Source organism: Marmota marmota, unplaced genomic scaffold, assembly GCF_001458135.2.
Source record: "Marmota marmota marmota unplaced genomic scaffold, marMar, whole genome shotgun sequence".
Classification (NCBI taxonomy): domain Eukaryota; kingdom Metazoa; phylum Chordata; class Mammalia; order Rodentia; family Sciuridae; genus Marmota; species Marmota marmota.
Genome location: NW_026000101.1, coordinates 1,266,298 through 1,288,582, shown reverse-complemented (window position 1 = coordinate 1,288,582; position 22,285 = coordinate 1,266,298). Strand labels below are relative to the sequence as shown.

Genomic DNA, 22,285 nt, shown 5'->3' with positions numbered 1-22,285 from the left:
CTGTGCTTAAGAAAATGAGCCCTGAAACACTGTGCCCACAGGTAGGCACCCAGAATGTCAACTTGGTCAACATTCATTTGTTCATGTGACAGACATGAATCAGGTACCTGCTATAAAAAAAGTAACTGTCACCCAGAATGTAAACACTGTGAAGATTAATAATAGCACCTTTTCTCTCTGAGGGCAGAAGCAAAAATATAATGACCATTTTTAACTTACAATAAGAAATAATTGTCAGAAATTATGTGCCACATCTAGGGTTGCTTGGTGGCTTCTCCTCATGCATGCAAGGAGCTGGAAGCTGCCCAGGGCCTCAAAGATATATGATTTTGAATGTCCTCTGCAATGCCAATAGAGCCTCCTCCATCCATCATTAGGTCCTGACCCTCTAAGGCTCCCTCCCCTGGAAAGAACGTTCTCTGATTTTAAATGTTTATGAGATAGGAATCTGAACTTCATGGGTGATCAGTGAACTCCTCGTTGGATAGTTGTTTTAAACGTGGTGATTCATTTTAGGATTTTCTAGCAGAGAGAACTTTTAAAATTTTCCTACTCTTTGCTCTTCAGAGTGATTCAACAGACAATCCGTTGCTCTCATGTCAACGGCCTTTAGAGCCAAGTCACAAAAGGTGACAAGAGTCCCTATTTACAGTTTAAATAGTTTAACAAACACACAAGTGCTTATTATGTGCCTGGCAGTGTTTTAAGCACTTTATACAAATATTAGCTCATTTAATTCTCACAGCAAGGTAGAGACTACTTCTCTCTTCATCTTAGAGACAGGGAAGCAGAAACAGAAAAAGGCATCCAGCTTAAAAGTGGCAGAGCCAGGACTTAGATTCTGAGTTTGTTTCTTCAGTTCAGCTGAAGGGGCTGAAGCCAAAAGGGTAGGAGTAACTTGGCCAAAACACGCAGAACTCGTGGGACAAGAAAATACATTCAGACTGTGAAGACTCTATACTCTTTTGTATTCTAACATAACAGGATGGGAATTTTAAGGAGATCTGGGGTGGGGCCCAGGACATGGATTTCTAACAGGCATCACTGGCTCCTTCCTCTCAATCCAGTGACTATCAGGCAAGGGTGGTGGCGCAGAGCCCAGGCTCTTAAATCAGACAGCCAGGATTTGAATTCTTGTTCTGCAGATCACTACCTGTGCATTTGGACAAGTTACTTTACCTCCCAAAGCCTCCATTTTCTCCTGTAGAAAATGGGGATAACAGCATCTCTACAATGGTTGCTGGATATAAGACCATCTGTGTCAGTTGCTCCCCCACCCAGGGACACCTGTTAAGTAACAAAATACTTGGGCTTTATTGCTGCCTCCCAGGTCCCCACATGGCAGATGACCCAGAGTTAGAGTTCAGATTCCTATCTCATAAACACTTAAAATCAGAGAATGTTCTTTCTTAAAATTATTATACTTCTTGAAGACTGTCTGCATGGTCTTTGGAAGATCCCAGAATAAATATAATGACTATAAAGATTTTCTAATTACTCTTTTCTACACTAGTCCTGGTCCTCTGAGTTCAGAGGAAATGAAGCTGCTCTTAAAGCGAAGAATCCCTCAGGTGCCATGGACGTTAAGAATGAAGGGTCCTCCCACCTTCTGCATGGCTTCTGAGGCTGTAGGACTGAGCCTGCAGGAATAAGCAACAGGCTAGTCCTCGGCAAACCACAATGCCCTGAGCCTTACGCAGCTGGACAGCAGAGTGGTGCTTTTCTTTGAAGGCCTAAAAGTTCCAGGGTTAGGTGCCACAGGGAATATGCCACAGTGCTTTGTGCACATTGACTGACCCAGTCACAGCTCCTATCCTTAGATTTCCAGACAGCACCACAAGAAATCCCTTAGAGCCACACTCAGTTTCTCCCCAAGGGCCCGAGTCAAGATTCTTTAGAGATATTTATTTTAGTTTGGTTAATTTCAAATATTCATTGACCTCTTGTATAAGATTAAGGCAGAGATAAAAGATAACATGTCCTTGGACCACAGGCCAGACTGCTAACTGAACTGGGATCAAGATGGTGTGATCTCCTCTTAGTTTTCCAGGGAGACCTCTCCCCAGGTGATAGGTCTTGTTGCTGGGGCACAGTTGAGCCCTGGGAGGCAGATGGAAGGGGTTCTTGGGTTAGTCTGAGAGTGACTGAAGAGAAGAGAAAGCTTGGAAGAGGGCAGGACTCTTGTAGGTGACTAGCTGGAGCCTCTCAATCCTTCTTCCAACTGGGACTTGAAGGCAGGACCACAATGGGCTGCTCAAAATACCAGTTCTGAAAACAGGGTCACGATCCTCTTTGCCAGGTCAGGTGTGGGACTCAGAAGGTAGCCAGCTAACTCCGACATCTGAACTACTGTCCTCAGAATGCTCACCTTGACCTCACCCTGTGGTTTGCCTAGACCCAGGGCTGGCTGTGCAAAATCATGCTTAGGGAGGGGCTGGAGGAGAAACTGTGCGCCAGCTTCCTGGGTCTTCATCCCAGCCAGTCATTGTCATCATCATCACCGTCATCTCCAAAAAGGGGTGTTGGGGGTGGGCGTCCCTTCATGCTCTGACAAAACAGGAAAGAGTAGTCAGTCCTCACTTGTCCCTACCCCACCGGACCTCCCACCTGTGAGGTGAAGTGGTCCAGCGTCTATCCCCAGCTCCAGATTGGAAAGAAGGTGTGCTGGAAAGAGGCCTGAGGCCAGTGAACCCTGACTTCCAGGTAAAGCTGAGACAAGCAGGTAGAGAGGGAAGCCGGCTTCCAACAGAGACAAAAAGACCAACTGTATTTGGCTACTTCTGTCATTTATTTGGGAAGCATATGATTTGACAGATTTTTCTCTCATGTGGTAACATACATTTTGTGTGAAGAAAAAAGGGTCACAGAGGAAGATGGAAGTGGGAGAAAGAAACAGAAGCAGAGCAGCCCGACGGAGGAGAGAAGATTCAGGAAGATGACGAAAGGTCACACTGGAAAACAAAGTTGTTGTGACCTAAGGTAGCAAGACTGGTTCTGGATGTGACTTTATCCTTTGAAAATGAGATGAGTTTAATTTAGATGCTTGGCTACATTCCCAAGAGATGAAGAAAGCCCAGGAACACAGGATCCAGCTTCCCACAACCCTATTCTCCCTCATCCCACTGACCAGGTAAGGGATACAGGAAATTAAGGTGGCTAGCTTGATCTTACATGTCCTCCAAAGGCCCGTGTGTTAAAAGCTTAGTCCTCAGCTTGGTGCTATTTGGAGTGTGGAAACTTTAAGACACAGGGTCTAACAAGAGGACTTGGGTGACTGGAAGTGTGCCCCCCTGAAGGGCATGGTGGGACCCATCCCCTCCTTCCTCCTCTCTCTCACTTCCTGACCATGAGTGAATGGTTTTGTTCTTCCACATACTCCTGCTATGAGGTGCTGCCTCACTACAGGTCTAAAAGCAATGGGCCAATTGGTCATGAACTAAAACTTCTGAAACTGTGAGCTAAAATAAACCTTTTCTTTTTATAAGCTGATTACCTAAGACTTCAGCTATGGTATCACAAAAGGCCATGGAGGGGGGACTCTCCCCCCTTTTCATGACTTGGGCTCCTGACCTTTTTCCTCTGGGTTAGCAGGGAACAGGTCCCATGGGGGCCGCAGGGATTGATGTTAGAGACAGGCGTAAATTGAATTGTCTCCACTAATGTCCTTTCTGCTCTGTGAGCTGACCAGGATCTCTTCACAGAAGCCTGGCTAACAGGAGGCAGCGTGGTGTGCAGAGGCCTCTGGGCTAGTCCACTGTCCAGCTACCAACAGACCTTGTGCTTTTCTCTGAGTATCAACTGAGTGATCGCTATAAAAAATCTGACAGTATAAGATTTTTAAATGTAGCTCACCACTTCTGCTTTTTTCTGACTAAGGTTCTGATTCTACATTTCCCAACCACATAAGATAAGCTATATTATTTAATAATCCTGAGCCTCAGTCTTCTGATCTAGAAGAAATGGGATAAGATGCCTACTTCACTGCATTAGTTGAGGATTAAATGAGACAGTGAAGTAGTGTTCAGCATACACAAGAAATAGCTGCTAACTTGATGATACTTGCATTAATACCAATAACATACTACTAATTTAAAAATTCCAACTATATTTAGGACAGTCCCTTGGAATATGCATTTTTTCCCTTTTATCCTCCCTCTTTCTTTTTAGTGCAGAATTTGTATACAGCATTCTCAGATGAGAATCTAAGTCTTGGGCAGAAAACCTATTGGGAGGAAGTAGTGCACTTCCCCTGAAGGCAGGCAGGCAAGACGGAAGTGCTCTGGTATGTATGAGCTGGACCCCAGATCTGTCACTGCTTTTTTGGCAAAAGGCAAAACCCACTCTGGATGATACACGAGGGGATAAATCTTGCCCCATTCAACCTGTATTTCGGTCCCTGGAAACATGGACTCAATCTGAAGCTCATCTCTGTTCACCATACACATTTCATGGCAGTGAAATTCTCATCACTGCAGTCAAAATGGCCTAGTGAGCACCAGAAGCATTTACCCTATCAAAACAGGGAACGGCAGATGCAGGAGCTGGGCTCCAGTAGTGCTCTGTCAGCAGTTTGCCCAGCCGCCCTTCATTCTCACGCTCCACAGAGCAAGGCCATGTTGTCAGTACTGGCCCACCTGCTGCCCAGGAGTGTTGTGATGACAAAACAAAGCAGCTGGCTGGAAGCAGGCCAGTAAGCAAAGGTGCTCAGAAACAGGTGGCCTAACCCAGAGCCTGGGGATTGAGCCCTCTCTCTACCATCAACTGCTTTGGTGGCTTTAGGTAAGTCATTCTTTTGAACCCAGTTTGTTTATGAATAAGGATGCCCAAAAAGATAATCTTCAAAGTCCCCCCACCCCCACAATTCTAAAACATAAATAACATCCTAGCTGATGTAGGGAAACCTGAGGTTTCAGCACAACAATGCAGGACTAAGCAGCTCAGCTTTCCTCACTTCAAGGGGGACTAATTCCCATGTGGATAGAGTTATGTTCTTGCTCAAGAGTAAAGGGGTATCTGACTGTCCCCACCGTGCTTACCGAGCTGCCCTCTCCCTACCCCAAGCCTGCTCCCACAGGGCCCTGCACACAGTGTCCAGGGAGTGGGCCACCAACAAACTCCATTTCTCTTCTCTGAGCCAGTGGGGAAGGGCCCCCAGGTGGTGGTGTGAGGACTTTGCAGGGCCTGGGACTTCCTTACCACCTCATCTTCATCCTCCTCCTCTGGCTGTGCTTTGGTCCTTGGAACTTTCAGAGTTGCCCCTTGAAACAGTTCATCCTCTTCATCCCCAGAGACACTAAAGGAAAATCAAATCACAGAAGATGTTGCTGATCCTGCTCCTGGCCATAGTGCCCACCAGCTATGAAGGTCACGGGCTGCAAGGTGAGAATCACTCAGTAACATCTCCCTTCTCCACTTCAGTGTCTCCTCCCATAGCCTGCAGTGGCCTCTCTGTAGCCTACAGCCCTAGTGGACTCCTAAAGCTAATAAATCAGACCACATTGCTCTTCTGCCTAAATCCCTTAATGGTTTCTCACTATATTTCCATAAAATCCAAACTTTTAACAATAACATAAAATCTCAAGTATAGCCCCTATTTAGTTTTCCAACCTCAGCTTAACACTATTCACCTTTTACTTTCTGTGTCTTCTTTTACTTCCTTGATTATGGCATGTCCCCTCCCACCACAGGGCCTTGGCATATATGACTCTCTTGGCAATCTCTCCTTCCTGCTCTTGGTATGGATGGCTCCTTTCCATTTTCAGATCTCAGTTTAAATGTTACTTTCTCAGAATCCTTCCCTAACCACCCTATGTAATGTAGAATGTGCCCTCTTTATTCTTTCTTATAATCCCTGTTTCTTTCTCTCTCTCTTTTTTTAGCACTTACCCTACCTTTATAATATGTAAAAACATATCTCTTGGTCTTTGCCAACCAAACTGTAAGCTTTTGAACTCATGAACCACATCTGCCTTGCCTACACACTATCCTCGTGCCCACCACCGAGCCCTGTGCATGCTAAGTGTTGCTGAATAAATACACGAATGAATGAATGAATGAGCAAACTAGTCAATGTCTGAAGAATGAGTTGACGGCCATGGAAAAAACAGACACCACTTCCATTGGTAGCCATTCCCTGACACTGTGCTCAGAGGAACATACCTGGAATGCTGAGAGCCATGGTTGGGTCTGAGTGCTGTTCCTGCAGCTGTAGAGCCTAGTGGCTCCTCAAAGGGACCAGCAGGGCTGGTGACATCCTCATCATCATTGAGCTGTGGAGGCTGGGGCTCTCCTGGGCTTTCAGGCCCTAAGGCTGGTGGGTCCCCCTTCTCTGGGTCTAGAGTCAGTGATGGTCTCCTGGAGGTTTCTTGAGGTGGGCCATCTGGAGCTGTCCCAACATGCACCTTTCCTGCTGTGTTGTCAGACCTGGCTGTCATTGGGCCAGCAACAGGTGTCTCCTCGAACTCAGAGTTCATAGGTACAGGGCCTGGAGGCTTAGGTGGAATCGAAGTTGGGGGTCCCAGAACTCTGTGAGATGGGGTACAGGCCGGTTTGGGTGGGAGGAAACCATCTTCAAACTCTGAAAGCACCTCTGTATCCGGCTCCCCTTTCCTTCTCTCTACACTGTCCTCAGGTGTGGAGAGAACCTGTGGAGGCGATGGAGTGACCTCTTCCATTACCTGCTCTGACAGCACCACGGTGGCCTCCTGCCCCTCCGCACTCATGGGTGGGGAACACAGCCCAGACGTGGCTGGGGCTGACTGCTCCTGGGAGGGTCGAAGAGGCTGCTCATCTTCCTCACTGCTGCTGTCTCCCTTCTCTTGCTCCTGCTGGCTCAACAGCTGTAAAGTCACCATCTGTTCAAAACCCGAGGGGAGGAGATGGTCACTAAAAGGAAAATAGCAAGCACTACACATCCTCAGTCCTCATTAACACAGCTGTCACCTAGTTCAAATGACTCTGCCTCTCTAAGTTAGAAGGCGCTGGACACATCCATCCAGGCACGATCGCTCCAGTCATCCCCATTCCTGGTCAACAGTCTTGACTGAATTTTTAGTCATGATCTCATAGAAGGTAGTTAATCAACAAAAACCCCACCCCAATGGAACAGTCACCAGCGGGACGGCTGTACCTTGATTGTATTCATGATGGTCCCCAGAATGGTCCTGCCATCGTAAGATTCCTCCAGCTCAAACTCACCCCGCAATGACTGGAACACCTGGTTCATAATCTTCTTGACCTGTTTGGAAATCAAACATACGTGCTGCCAAAACTAAGTCATTAAGAGATACATTAAAATCCCAGAGAGGCGTTTGGAAGGCTCAAATGAAGCCATCTTAGAACAGTACAGAGGAACATAGCTGGTCGTGAATGGAGACCTTGAGAGCTACGGCCATGGAGAAGACACTATCAAATAACAAACATACCTTGACAGAAGGACCAGCCATGAGAGTTCCCTACCGAGGGCAGGCAAACTATGGCCTGCCTGAGACTGTTTAAAAATCACTTACTGATACCTCTCTCCCACCCTGAGCCCCACTGAGAGATGCCAAGGGCTGCAAGGATGAGTGGCTAATGGCTACTGGGCACACTCCCACCCTCTATTCTTCTGTGATTTGGAGGCACTTCCCATAGCCATTAAAGTGTCAGAAGGACAGGGCCTTTAGAGTTTGCCATCAGGGTGGTAAATTCTAAAGAGTTAATTTTTAAATCAGACAAGTAGTGTACCACTAAAGTTAGAAGAACGCTACCAAGATAACTTGTTGGCCACATGCTTTCTGAATGCCTGCTATGTACATCTGATTCCTTAATATAACACAATCTGCTGCTTCTCTGAAATACCAGCTCACCTTCTCTGAGGGGTCAGCAGCAGCTTCAACCCCAGATATCTGGGACTTGTTCTTCTCCTGTTCCTTGATGTGCTGTTCATTTTGCTCTGTGAGGGCTGTGACTTGGGCCTGGAGGGCTAAGCACTGCAAAATGAACAGACTGCAGCTGTGGCCTTGGGCTACTATGTGAAGGTAAGGAAACACAAGCAGAGGTGAACCATCCAAAGCACCATGTCTTCACCTTACATAGGTCTGCTGGGAGCACCCCTGTCCCCTGTCCCCTGCCACCCCACCCCCCATTTACTGATGCAGAGCATTCTATTTCTTTATCACTCAACTCATAATTTTCCCAGCAAGGTCACTTGACCTGCTCCTAATCAGGTCAAAGAATATAATGAAAAGGAGAGGAGGTGGTAATAACTCCAGGCACATACACATAAACTCTCAGCATTAGAAACAGCCTATTCACCTACAGGATAGCCTCCAAAATCTCTTGAGTCAAAGGCTTTAGACCAGATACTCAAGGGGAAAAAACTGACCTCCAGATACGGGACTTTCAGACCATGACCCTAAGCCATCTCTCTCATTTTCATGCCTTACAACCCAACGTACCCAAACTCCATCCCATCTCGGTGCCTTTGCCCAGGATGTCCCGCTTCCTTCTCTGCCTTACCACATCTACTAGTTCTTGGCTCTACTCAAAGGTCATCTCCTCTGGAAAGCCTGCCAGATCCCCAAGCTCTTCCTCTTCTGGGCCCCATGACACTTAATGCATGTCTTTATTTCTCTATCTTGACTATGAGAGTCTTGAGGGTAAAATTCTTTGCATGCCCTTTCTCTAACACAGTGGCTATGACACAACTGCTACTCAATAAATATTTGCTTTAAAAAAATGAAGGATCAAATAATAATGGGAAACATGTTCCAGAACACTAGTGCTATTTTTCTTTTTTCAGGTCACTAACCTGTCACCTCATATAAGTATGTAAATAATAACTGGAAAATTGGAGAGTTACCCTCACATGGTTTTGTTTTTTATTAATATCCAAAAGGACTGACAGGACTTAAAAGCCTGCTGGCCTCCAGTTAACTGAGCTGCTTCAGCGCCCTGGACCAGGGAAAGCAGCTACCTTTTCTTGAAGGCGTGTTAGCTTCTGCTGGTGGGCATCCCTCTGTGCGCACACTTCCTGGTACTGCTGCAGGTGCTCTTCCTTTGCGGAGGCCAACAGATGCTCACACTTTGCTTCCCACTGAGTTTGTAGATCAGCCTGCAGAGACAGCTGCCAAGAGAAAGCAATGACCAAGCCCTGGGGGTCCCCACTGAACCAAGGGAAGTCCATCCTCCATAAAGTAAAAGACTACACCAAACAGACTTCATCAAGAAACAACTATTTGAAAGACCTTTATTCCTTTTTTTTTTTTTTGCACTGGTGACTGAATCCAGGGGTGCTATACCAATGAACTATGTCCCTAGGCCCCCACTCTTTTTTTTCTTTTTTTTTTAATTTTGAGGCAGGGTCTTACTAAGTTGCTGAAGGCCTCACTAACTGCTGAGCCTGGACTTGAACTTGTGATCCTTCTACCTCAGCCTCCATAGTGCTAGGATTACAGACATGTACCACCATGCCCAGTCAAGACCATAATTACTTTTAAAATAAATGTGCTTTTTAAATGGAGGAAGGCAGATGTCACTGGTTGTCAGGACTCCAAAAGGTACTCCAACCAGACAAAGGTGTGACTGTCCAGATAGGTTCCCTGGGAGGCAGGGCCATAATGAGGTCATTACTTTTCAGGGTTTGGACCCTGAAGTTAATAGGTTCAGAAACTTTTTTTTTTTTTTTTTGCCATTTCCAGACATGATCAGATTGAGGGCACCAATACATTCTAGTTAGAGAGATATGCACATACAGATTTTAAAAATGCAGTGAGAAATGTAAATGTCAAAGGGACTAGAGATCAGCTTGTCCTGCCACTATCCCTAGTTTCCCTTCCTGGTTACCTAAATAAATCCTGTTTTTTTTTCAAGGATAATAATGTGCCTGAAGGATGACATCTGGCACTTGAGAACTTTGCATGTTGGGAATTTTTTTGTAGTTTTTTTTTTTCATGTTTTAATTACATAATTATATATTAACTAAACATGAAAGAAGCTGAGTTCACTAGTGCATGCCTATAATCCCAGAGGTTGGGAGGTTGAGGCAAAAGAATGGTAAATTCAAAGTCAGCCTCAGCGAGGCCCTAAGCAACTTACTGAGGCTCTTCTCAAAATAAAAAAATTAAAAAAGAGCTGGGGATGTGGCTCATGGTTAAGCACCCCTGGGTTCAATCCCTGATAAAAATAATAATAATAAATAATAAAATAAAATAAGACAAGAAAGTACAGGGGCTGGGGTTTTATCTCAGTGGTGGAGTACTTGTCTTACATTTATGAGGCGCTGGGTTCGATCATTAGCACCACATAAAAATAAATAAAATAAAGGTATTGTGTCCATCTACAACTAAAAATATTAAAAAAAAAAGAACACTCTACATTTAAACCTGGCTTTCTTGCATATATTTGGATTATCTTTTTCTACCTTTCTTCAAGGTGAGAATAACAATTGTGTGAAGTTCATCCTAGAGAATAGGGAAGAAACTAAGAGCTTTTCTTCGTGTCCTCACACCTTCCTTTTCTTTCCCAGTGCTTCTGCTTCCCACTACCTGCTCTGCAGCTGCTTGGTCTGTGGACACTCGGGCCTTTTTCAAGAGCTGTCGAAGTTTGTCCAGTTCCTCCTGGTGCGACTTGCGAATCTCATCCATCTCCTCCTCGGCCTGGCAGCGCTCTTGAGCTGACTTTTTTTTCCTTTCTGAGAGGTTCTTGGGAACAAGAAAAACACCATCAGCTCTACCCAGTTAACACAGGATAAGTGGGGATGGGGAAGGTGCTCTTGACCTTGATGAGTCTGTATTCCATTTCTGAAAATTGTTCATTTTTTAGTTTAGTTTTTCCCCTTTATATTTAACATTCTTAGCTACTGAGAAAAAAACTGTGATGAGAAGGCAAACAAGAGTTTTATCTACCACTCTATCAAGCATTAGGGAATATCCTAACAGTTAGAAACAATGTGTGATCCTGCCACATTGTTTTCTGTATGCATAAAACATACATACTCACTTAAACATACATATATGGGTGGCATTTAATTAGGAGCTTATGTTCAATGCTTTCTAAGAAAGTATTGTGGACATTATGCTACATAGGAATGAAATCTTTCTCATTCTATTTAAACTATTGAGGGTATAGGAAAGCAGACTTCTCACACCTTGCCCATGGGAACATAAATGTTTATGCTCTTTAGATGGCAATCCAAGGAAAAGTTTTCAAAAATATGCATATCCAGAAATTCCACAAATTTCAATTTATCTTAAAGATGCAGTAAGTCATGTTCACAAAGACTATAGTAGTGTTTATAACAAGGAAAAACTGAAAACAGTCAAAAAATCAAAAGAAACAGTTTTTAAAATGCCTAAACTGAAAAATCATAGAAGAAACTATAAACTTAGGCCAAGATCTTTTCCCTAAAAAGGAAATGGGCCAAAACAAACTTACTAGTGGCTTTACTGGTACCTCGGGAAAAGACTTTTTTCCTTTTATGTTAGATTATTCTAGAACACAATATGAGATAGAAATCTTTCCATTTTGTTCAGTGGGCCTAGTAGTTCCCTGATATTACAATTTTAACTAACAAAAGATAAGGAATAAACAAAGTTAAAAGAGAACAAACTGGAAAAATGTTTGTAATATTTTGACTGACAAAGAATTGATACCCTTAATAGGATTTACAAATCAAAGTAATGTTCTAATAGGAAAAATGGTAAAATGAAGGACATTAAAAAGAGAATTAACAGAAGAAATGCAAATAGGTATAAATATATGAAAGCTTTACTATTAATAAAAATACAGAGCAAACAAGATGGTATATTCCACCTGTGAGGCTAATAAAGATTAGATAAAGTGGTGTCCTCAGAGTTGGGAGGAATGTGAAGAAATGGGCTCACTCACTTAGGGCTGGAAGAGTTCGCAGCATACTGTTTTCTAAGAATAATCAATATTGATAAAAAATATTTGGATGTGCCACATTCCTACTGATTCCATATTCTAATTCAAGCAATCCATCCTTCAAGAACACCCACGTAAATTCGCAAAGGTAGTTAGTAGTTATACAGAAGAAGGATATGCACAGAAGCTTAAAATAGTGAAAAAATAGAAACATACATTTGCTGATAGTAAATAATCATATACATTGTGGGACAGTCTCACAGTAACTACTATGTGGTAGTTTTACTATGTGTTAGTTTAAATAGAATGAGAAAGATCTCATTCTCATGTAGCACAATGTCCACAATACTTTCTTAGAAAGCACTGAACATAAGCTCCTAATTTAAATGCTACCTATATATGTATGTTTAAGTGAGTATGTATGTTTTATGCATACAGAAAACAATGTGGGAGGATCACACATTGTTTATAGCTGTTACATGTAACACATGAGATGAGCCAGGGGACAAAAGCAAATTTTTCATTTTATACTTTTCTATATTAATGTACTTGTTCTATTGGATACAAACTATTATAGTTTTTAAAAGGAAAATAAAAACAGATAAACAGCTCATCCTGGCCACCTGGACACAAGAGAGAAACTTGGCTTTTGGAACCTACCTTTTCCAGGGACTCTTTCTCAGCTCTTAGATCAGTCAACTCCTCCTCCAGGGAGGTCACCTTGAGTTCCAGTTGCCTCCGGTTCTGCTTTTCACTTTTGAATTTGGACTGTGCTTGCTCTGAGGTTTCCTGGAGCTCTGGAATGTAAGAGCAGAGGGACCTGGCTGCAGACCCTGAGCTACAGTGGGTGATGTGGCATTCCAGTAGTTCTTTCAAAGCTGCAGGCTTTGGTCTCCCCATCCCACCATACAAGCAACCTCCTCTAACACCTCAGCATTACCACAGTGACCTGTGATATGAATTATCAAGCCACCAATCCACATTCACCTGGAGCGAGTTATACCTACCTATCTCTCTCTCTCTCTCTCTCTCTCTCTNAGATGTGTATAAGAGACAGTATATATATATATATATATATATATTTATATATAGAATCTCACCTTCTACAGATGTAGAATGGAAAAGAAATGTTCTAGTCAGGGACGACCTTCAAAACTGATCAGTCCTATAATTCCATTTCTGTCCCCATCTTACCACACTGGACAGATGCTTGTTTAATATCTGTTCAAACTGCTTCTCATTGCCTAGGTAAGAGAGTCTGAACTTTCCCAGTAGGACACTCCACCAAAAGTTTGCTTTTAAAACATCCCTTCTCAAGTAAGGCTTTTGGATATTTTTTTAAATTTATTGCACCAAAATTTCTCTCTTTGAAAAACTTCTGAGACTCTACAGCTCCTGAGAAAATGGTCAAAGGGCAAGCACCACAAAACCAGAAATGAGATATCTGAATGATATTCAAATCTCAGATTGTCTAACACATTTGCTTTACTGGGCCCTGGTGATGCTCTAAAATGGAAGGGATGTATCTTCAAGGTATCGTTTTGCCAACTGACACCAGTGCTTTCTATCTATTAGGCAGTGTTCTGTGCTTCCATCCAACTCTGCTGTGGTCCCAGCTAGTTGCCTGGTGGTCCCATCTGTGCATTCCACACTGCTTTCTATACACCAAGGTAGATGTGTCAATGTGCTGGTCTTCACCAATCTATCCGATCACCATGTCCTGTGCACTACTTTTGTGCCAGGCACTGAACTAACGCTTACTTGAGGAAAGGACTTTACAAAAATGAGCAAAACACCATCCTTGCCCTCTAGGGGCTTGCATTCTGGATGGGAGAACAGACATATAAATGGTACCTATCAAAAGCTAACTATGAAAATGGTTATAATAATGCATTAAGAGTTAAAAGATTTTAAAGGAAAAGATTTGATGTTCTAGTAAAAAAAACTGGAAAATATTCCAAAAGAGGCAGAATAGAAGAGGACTGGAGGCAAATACTGATGAAGGTGGGCAAACCAGGCCCAGAGAACAGCATGAATAAAGAGCAAGATGGAATGAGCTGAAAATAGCCAGCACGCTGGGGTGTACGGTAGGACAAGGACGAACTGGGCAAGATAATGGAAAACGAGCCACACAGAGGGGCGTTGAGTGTCAGGCTGAAGAGTTGCAACCCTTCTCTAGGAAGGAGGAACTAAAACAGGAAGCACACCTTTCTTAAATGTCCACTGAGTCATGAATTAGAAAGACACATTAATTCTTCTCAGCATATGAGGCCAGTATAAGCACCAAAGTTGTTGAAGCAACACTTCCTCAAACAAAGTGGAACGGTGACAACTGATCAATTCCAAATTAATAGAGTCAATCCTTCTGTTGTCCTTTATGTAAAATAATCATGTAGGTCATATACTTTACCTCGATTACTGACTCAGTCCTTCGCAAATCTCCTAAGCATTATGTCAACAGGACTGAGAGGAAGGAAAGAGTTCCATTTCTTAAGTTTAAGTGGCAAATAGTGCCAGCATCCTCGGCCAAGAACATACCTGAGAGCTCTGCCTGCAGTTTGGCAAGCTGGCCCCGAAGTAGACCGGCCTCCTTCAAGCTTTCTGCCAGCTGCATCTGCAGCTCTGTTTCCTTCTTTTGATGTGTAGTCATTTTCAGCTGCAGGTGAGAGACCTGTGCAGTGGCTGCTGCTAACTCTTCTGTCACCTTGGCCTGAACAGTAACAAAGGATGATGTCACTTAAAACACAGGTGTTTTTTGTCTCCTTAAGAAATGACTAACCTCACGGGACTAGGCAGATTAAGCTGTAGAAAGGAAGGGAGCTAAGGCTACCCTCAACCTGCTTTACGCCCAAATCAAGACTTAAAAATGTGCAGTCTCTGACTCAATTCTCTTGCAGAAATTTGCTCTTAAAAAATATCACCAAGGCTGGGCATGGTGGCACAGGACTGTAATCCCAGAGGTTTGGGAGGCTAAGGCAGGAGGACTGCGAGTTCAAAGCCAGCCTCAGCAATATAGTGAGGCCCTAAGCAACACGGCGAGACCCTGTCTCTAAATACACTACAAAAAAGGGCTGGGGATGTGGCTTGGTAGTTAAACACCCCTGAGTTCAATCCTTGGTATCAAAAAACAAAACAAAACAAAAATTACAAAAATTTTGCTCTAAAGCTGTTCAATGCAGCATTGTTTAAAGTTGTAAAGGAATGGAAATCTAACATAAATTGCTGAAAACAAACTTGATTAAGCAAATTATGATATATCCATCCTGTACGAGGCTATTAAAAATGGTGTTTGAAAAGAATACTTGACGGCATGGAATACAGTTACAATCTATTGTTAAATGAAAAAGTAGATTCTCAAATAGTATGTTAGATATAATTCTGTTTTTATAAAATGAACACTTACTTACTCATGTGAAGAACAGTGCCAGAATAAAATGTTTTTCAGTTAATCTAGATAAAATGATGGGTGTTTTATATTTTCTTCTTACTTATCAGATGATATATTTTATAAATGAGTCTCTTGAAAAGATGTTTCATAAGTAATTCTTTTGAAAATTTAATGTTTCTGCTGATCAAAATTTTAAAAGATATAAAAAGTAAACAACAAGAAGTCTTCCTATCCCTATTCACTTCTGCTTTGCTATGCAAGGGTAAAATATAAAAATTTATTTTGCATCTTTCCCCTTTGTGTAAAGTAACTCTTTTTACAAAAACTAATATGATTCTTTCCTCCTTTTTTCATACAAAAGAGAGGGCAAACTATATATATTCTCTACTAGTATATGTGGATCTTTCTCCTTTGTCTTTTTTTTTTTTAATTTGTCAACAGACCTTTATTTTATTTATTTATTTATTTATTTATTTATTTATTTATTTATGTGCAGTGCTGAGAATCAAACCCAGTGCCTCACACATGCTAGGCAAGTGCTCCATCACTGAGCCACAAACCCAGCCCTCATTTTTCTTTTTTTAAAAAAATATCTATATGGTATTCTACCATGTGAATATACTGTAGTTTATTCACTACTGCAGGACACTTGGTTGTTTCCAGTCTTTTCCCATTACACAAGATACCAGTGAATAATCCCGGACACATGTCATTTCATTTGTTTACAGGAGTGCCTTTAGGGGATTCCCAGATGCAGAACTGATAATTTTGTACAATATCATCAGTTCCCCTCCATGAGCCACTCTACATGCTTACCCATCTCACCAAACCTTTGAATTTCTACAAATCTGAAAAATGAAAAATGGTGTTCATGCTATTATCTAACTTTTCTAGGATGAACATGCATTTTCTTAGAAAGAAAAGGATATTTTTAAAATCTAAATTGAATACCTTCAAAAGCATTCAACTTCTGAGTCTACAATTCCTCCTAGGAACACTTTAACTTCCCTGACTTTTTCAAGTATTTTAAATGGGGCTCTATACTAGCCAAACATGGACCAAGCCTATAAAGAATCTAAATACTCTTGAGCAACATGTGATGAAATGGAAATGACCATCCTGGAAAACTCTCTAATGCTATTCTGAATATTAAGGTTGATGATAACAATGATGATAAAAAGGATGGTCAATAAAAAAGAAACAGCCAACAAAGGACAGATACCACATCCACTTCACCTGAACTGATGTGTTCTTACAACATACAGAGGAATCAGATGGCATGAAAGGCAGTGAGTGGTTGATCTTGGGCAACCAGTCTTGATTTCTGTACATCTATGTATTTCTGCACATGTTTTCTATTGGACCATCTCTCTCATAATATTATATTGCTACTACTAGTACTACTCCTATGTTACTACACTTTATACACATTTTTGCAGTTGTCTGCTTTCTTACTATCATTTGTGCTTTCTTGTGGTGTTCACTGTGCCCACCTGTTTTAAAAGTGCTTATTCCTTGACTTATCCCAAAATCTTTACCAGCTTTCTAGTTCCCATTTAAAATCTGACATTCTGACTTTCCTAAAGGCAAGGGAAATAAAACAAAACTGTATATGAAATTTTAAAAGGCTATGAATGAGCATTTCAGAGCACATATAACCTTTAGAGTAAGCTCAAGATACTTAATTTTGCTTTTTGGAAGCCATGTAAAACTCAACCTGTAAAACTCAGCCATGAAGAAAAATGACATTATAACATTTGCTGGTAAATGGATGGAACTGAGACAATGCTAAGTGAAATAGGCCAGTCCCAAAAAGTTGAAGGTCAAATGCAGAAGCTAATCCAAAATGGGAAGGAAGGGAGATTAAAAAAATAAGAAATAAAAAGGAAAAAAAGGTGGGGGGAGGAATTTAATCAAAACAAAGGAAAGACCAGTAGAGTAGATGAAGGGGATTGAGGAGGGAAGAAGAGATGGGAAAAGGGAAGAGCAGTGGAATGATGACTGAACTTTAGTGTGTGCATGGATGTGGCAGGGTGGGTCTAACATCGGGTGTATCCTCAGGACACTAATTAAAAACAAAAAAAAGTAAACTGTAAATGGATTCAAAAGGGATTGGTGGAGTGGAGGGAGGACTGAATCAGAGCAGGTTGGGTTCCATGCTTTGGTGATTATGTCAAGATGGATCCTGGTATTGTACCATAACTACAAATAATTTTTTTTATACGAGAGGAAAAAAAACCCCACAGATGACAATGGCATCTAGAACTCCCAGATGTAAGAGTTGTTTTCATCTGCCCCATGTACAATTAAGTTTCACTTGCTGGCCCATGAAAACTGAAGAGACACAGAGTCCAGAGGCTTTGCATCTATTCACGGCTCAAAGAGTTCACTAATATCAGAGCAAGTATCACTCTCACAAGACCTTGCAGCAGCTAGGACCCGTGGGAGGGACAAATTTCAGAAAAGAGGTCATGGAATGGATAGTTGCTGTCTTGCCAAAGGACAAGCAGAGTGGAAGGTCATGCAAATACTTTTTTTCTCTCAGGTCTTTAGCTAGAAAAGCCTACTAGAAACAAAAAAAAAAATTAATACTTTCACCCAAAAACATATGCACATGCACAAAGAGAACTATAATATATTAACAATGGTTATGTTTGAGTGGAAGGATTATGAGTGATTCACCTTTTATATTTGCTTATCTATATTTCCTAAGTTTTCTGGAATAAACAGATGCAACTTTTATTATTAGACAAAAAGTATATGTAGATACCTGTGTATGTATTGTGTGTGTGTGTGTGTGTGTGTGTATGTATTTACATGTTATGGTTTGGGTATGAGGCATTCCCAAAAGTTCCTGTGTTAAGGCAAGAGGTGAAATGATTAGATCATGAGACCTGTGACCTAATCAGTCCATCCCATTTGAATGGACTAACTGGGTTATAACTACAGGCAGGTGGGGCATGGCTGAAGGAGGTGGGTCATTGGGGGAATGTCCTGGAAGGGTGCATCTTCCTTGCAGCCTCTCCCCTGGCTTCCCCACTTCCCCTTGCTTCCTAGCTGCCATGATTGGAACAGCTCTCCTCTGCCACACTCTCTGCCATGACGTTCTGCCTCACTTGGGGCCAGAGAGATGGAGTTGGCCAACCATGGACTGAACTTCTGAAACGATGAGCCAAAACAAACTTCTCTTCTTCTAAGTTGTTCTTGCCAGGTATTTTGGTTGCAGAAACAAAAAGCTGACTAACACATTGTATATATAATTACACTTTTAAAAATGTCAGGAGAAGCAATATCAAATGAGAAAGGAAAACAACAGACACCTACGCAGTGGATGGGATGGCTCCCTGATTCCCACCCTGGACCAAATTCCGCTGCTGGTGTGGAGAGCTGGGAAAGAGAAATGACAGCAAGAGCCAAGAGCTGAGAAAAACAGTAGAAAAGCATTCAAGTTAGAAGCAGGAAAACAGTCCTGGAGAGAGAGGGAATCTGGCATAGGAAAAAACGACACAACTGACTGGGAGGGAGATCCTGAACAAGTCTTACCCTCTCTGGGCCTCAGTTTGTCCCCTTGTAACTAAGAAGATTTAACTAGAAGACCTGCAATAGGTCTTCTGGTTTTAACCATTATTCCATGTTTTATGTGAACTCTACTATAGAGAAAAATAATATATTTATTCACTGATCACTTAACCATATCTTTTGAGCTGTGTTTGAAGGTAGAGAACTGCATCCAGCGGTGAAAGGAAATTGATTATCTCTGTTTAAGAGGAGAGATCACTGGGTGACTCAATTAAAAGAAAAAAAAAATGGGTGAATCAAGACTTAAAAAGTTTCACTGAAATAATAGTGACCATGTGAAGCCTGTGGTACCTGAAACCCTAGTCAGATACCCTAATCATCAAGAACAATGATACTTAGCTCAGGAGATTCCCTCAAATACATCCGCGTAAAGTATGGGACCTAGAGCCTAGTGGATGTTTTCCAGGTGTTAGCTGTGCCCCCTGTTGTTATGACTACTACTGTTTTTGCTACTATAAACAGACATCTACTGGGTTCAATACACTGTCCCAGACATCTTTGAGGTTTAGCAACATGAAAACACTTGGGCAGATTAACAAGCTTATTCAGGGCTCAGAGGACTAGGTATGACCTGTAGGTCAAACTGGCCTACTGCCTATTTTTGTAGATAAAGTTTTATTGGAATACATACACACACACACCCACACACACACACACACACACACAACTGATGTTCAATATGAGTCGTGAGTCATGTGTTGAACTTTTTTTTTTTTAGTAGTATTTGGACACAATACCTTTATTTATTTTTATGTGGTGCTGAGAATCAAATCCAGGACCTCGCATGTGCTAGGCAAGCGCTCTACCACTGAGCCCCAGCCCCAGTCCCATGAGTTGAATTTTGAAAAGCAAAGGCGGTCCAGAAGCCAGGTGTGAGGGCACATGCCTGTAATCCCAGCTACTTGGGAAGCTGAGGCAAAAGGATCACTTGACTCCATGAGTCTGTTTGACATCAGTGTGGGCAACATAGTGAGATCTTGAAAAACAAAAACAAAAGCAAGCCAGGTGCAGTGGAGCACACCTGTAATCCCAGCAACTTGGGAGGCTGAGGCAGGAGGATCATAAGTTTGAGGCCAGCCTCAGCAATTTAGCAAGGGCCTAAACAACTTAGTGAGACCTTCAAAACTTTAAAAAATGAACAAATAAAAAGAAAGGGTCCTGAAGATACAGCTCAGTGGTAAAGTGACACTGGAGTCAATCCCTAATACCAAAAAACCAAACAAAAACCAAAACCAAATTTATGCAGCTACCACTTCCAGAGTCTGTGACAAAAGAAGTGAATCCTGTACCTGGGTAGAAAAGTTATGGATAACTCTTTTTTAAAAAAGTTCAATCTTGGCTGGATATACTAAATTAGAATTTCTGGAGGTAGGTCTTAAGAATATGTCATTCTAATGAAGCTCCCCAAGTGATTCTGAAGCAGCCAGCACACTGGAGAGCCATTTCTCTACAACAAGTTATAGTAACCATTTTTGCCCTAAACAGTGATAGTGAGGACAAACAAGATATCTGGATGTCCATATTGGGCCTAAAGGGGGAGTAAAAAAAGAAAATTAAAAAATGGAAGGAAGAAGAAAAGGGAAATAAAAAATAAAAGCAGTGAGAGGAGAAACAGTACAAAGTACAAGGTGAAGTGATTCCAGTACCACCTGATATGAATGTCACAGGTTGCCCACCTGGATCTAGGCATTAACAGTCAGCCACAGCAAACAAGGGAGGTAGCAAAGGAGCACCCGAACTGGATAGGGCTGTGCAGGGCAAGGCACTGCTTATCTGAGGAGGAGGGGTCAAAGACCTGGGTACTGTGGCTAAGCACACAGAAAGATTAGCATAAGACATTAATGAAGGAATCTTTATCATTATCAAAATATAAGAAAGTGAGTGAACTCCACAAGTTATAAAGTGCATTCCCAGCATTTCATATTTTTAAGGAAAACTCAAATATAAATATGAACTTATTTCTTCAAACCCTTGAGAAAAATAGAAAAAAAAAAAAAAAGGGTTGAGCTCTCCTAGCATAGAAGTGATGTCCCAAATAAGAAGGATAAAATGTGTCACTGGAGCAAGGAGACTGGGCCTCAGAATCAGTTGATTCCAACCCAAGACCAACTAGGGTCCTCCACACTACTCCAGAAACAAGTCAAAATTCCTCATTCTGAAAGAAGTGAAGTCACAGCAGCACTTTGCAATGCAAAACCAGAGGAAGGAGCAAGCTGAACACACAGCAAGGAGCAAGTAGACAGTCTCCAATCCATTAAATACCACCTACACATTTGTTACCTGGCATTACAGGAATTTTCTGTTGATTCTTTAAAGAATAAATTTAGTCTCTTTCTCTCTTTCCCTCTTCTCTCCTCTTCCCTCCCTCTCCCTCCTTTCCTCCCCACTGTCTTTTCTTTCTCTCTTTTTGGCACCAAGGATTGAACCCAGAATGTTTTGCCATTGAGCTTCATTCCAGTCACTAAGTTGCCAAGTTGCTGGCCTTGAATTTGTGACCCCACTGCCTCAGCCTCCTGAGTAACTGGGATTACAGGTATGAGCCACCATGCCCGGCTTAAATTTAGTTTTTAACAAGTTATGTAATGCTTACTTTAATCAAATCACTAAGAAGTGATTGTTTTTTTGTTTTGTTTTGTTTGAGACAGGATCTTGCTATGTTGTCTAGGCAGGCCTCAAACTCCTGAGCTCAAGGCCAGCCTCCCAAGCAGCTGGGACAATAGGCATCTGTCACCACCTGGCCAATAACTATTTCTGAGTCAACTTATTGCAAAGCACATTATAAAACAGAAATGCAGATGATGACTGTATGATAATCTGTTGGAAGATTTTTAGTTCTCTTCCCCAAAATGGTGAATATTCTGCTGAGAAGCCACCTGGTAAATACCTACACTGGGCCACCCCTCGCTCAACACATCCCAACCTGGGCTTTTCTCTGCTCAGTTAATTTACCTTCTCTTGTTCAGCATGCAATACCCTTGCCTGTGTATTTTCTGTGGCTGTTTGAAGTGAGTTGTTCCTCTTCTCCATCATCAGGTTACTCTGCTCAACATACCTGTGATAGAAATAAGGAAAAGGAAACATTTATGAAGCACTGAACGTATGCCAGGCACAACCCAAAGCACATTCAGTCCTTACAACACTGCTCTGCGCCTTCATCATAAACAATATCATGCATTTTATTTTCCTTAGATTTGCAGTAATCGGTTGGAGGCAGCAACAAACTGGGCCAGAGGTGAATTGTTCTGTATAATGAAGAGGAGAGGAATTTGAAGAGTATGCAGAAATGGGGAATGAGGACAGAAAGAGACAAGATAAGGAGGCTGCAAGAAAGAGAAGAAAAGAAAGGCACTCTTCCAACCCTGTCATGTGGGAAGCAAGCAACACTGGAAAAGAGAAATACAGGAGAATTTTTTTTTTAAGTGAAATGCTGTGGTGTAACATATTTTCCTAGGC

At 42.0% G+C, this 22,285-nt stretch overlaps 1 protein-coding gene across 2 annotated transcripts in view; it reads right to left on the bottom strand.

The window, feature by feature from the left end:
* Positions 1 to 1,884: 1,884 nt before the first annotated feature.
* The window catches only part of Fkbp15 (FKBP prolyl isomerase family member 15), a 56,323-nt gene continuing 35,922 nt past the window's right edge, over positions 1,885 to 22,285 (bottom strand). The window contains exons 19-29 of one of the 2 annotated variants that reach the window (XM_048783175.1): positions 21,782 to 21,884; positions 18,578 to 18,640; positions 14,404 to 14,575; positions 12,526 to 12,662; positions 10,527 to 10,682; positions 8,957 to 9,106; positions 7,848 to 7,970; positions 7,130 to 7,237; positions 6,160 to 6,854; positions 5,197 to 5,293; positions 1,885 to 2,547 (exon numbers count right to left, since the gene is read on the bottom strand). In XM_048783175.1, coding sequence (XP_048639132.1) covers positions 2,470 to 2,547; positions 5,197 to 5,293; positions 6,160 to 6,854; positions 7,130 to 7,237; positions 7,848 to 7,970; positions 8,957 to 9,106; positions 10,527 to 10,682; positions 12,526 to 12,662; positions 14,404 to 14,575; positions 18,578 to 18,640; positions 21,782 to 21,884 — 1,882 coding nt within the window. In that variant the 3' untranslated portion in view covers positions 1,885 to 2,469. The remainder of the gene's footprint in view (positions 2,548 to 5,196; positions 5,294 to 6,159; positions 6,855 to 7,129; positions 7,238 to 7,847; positions 7,971 to 8,956; positions 9,107 to 10,526; positions 10,683 to 12,525; positions 12,663 to 14,403; positions 14,576 to 18,577; positions 18,641 to 21,781; positions 21,885 to 22,285) is intronic. The other variant, XM_015492186.2, reaches the window with a different exon arrangement.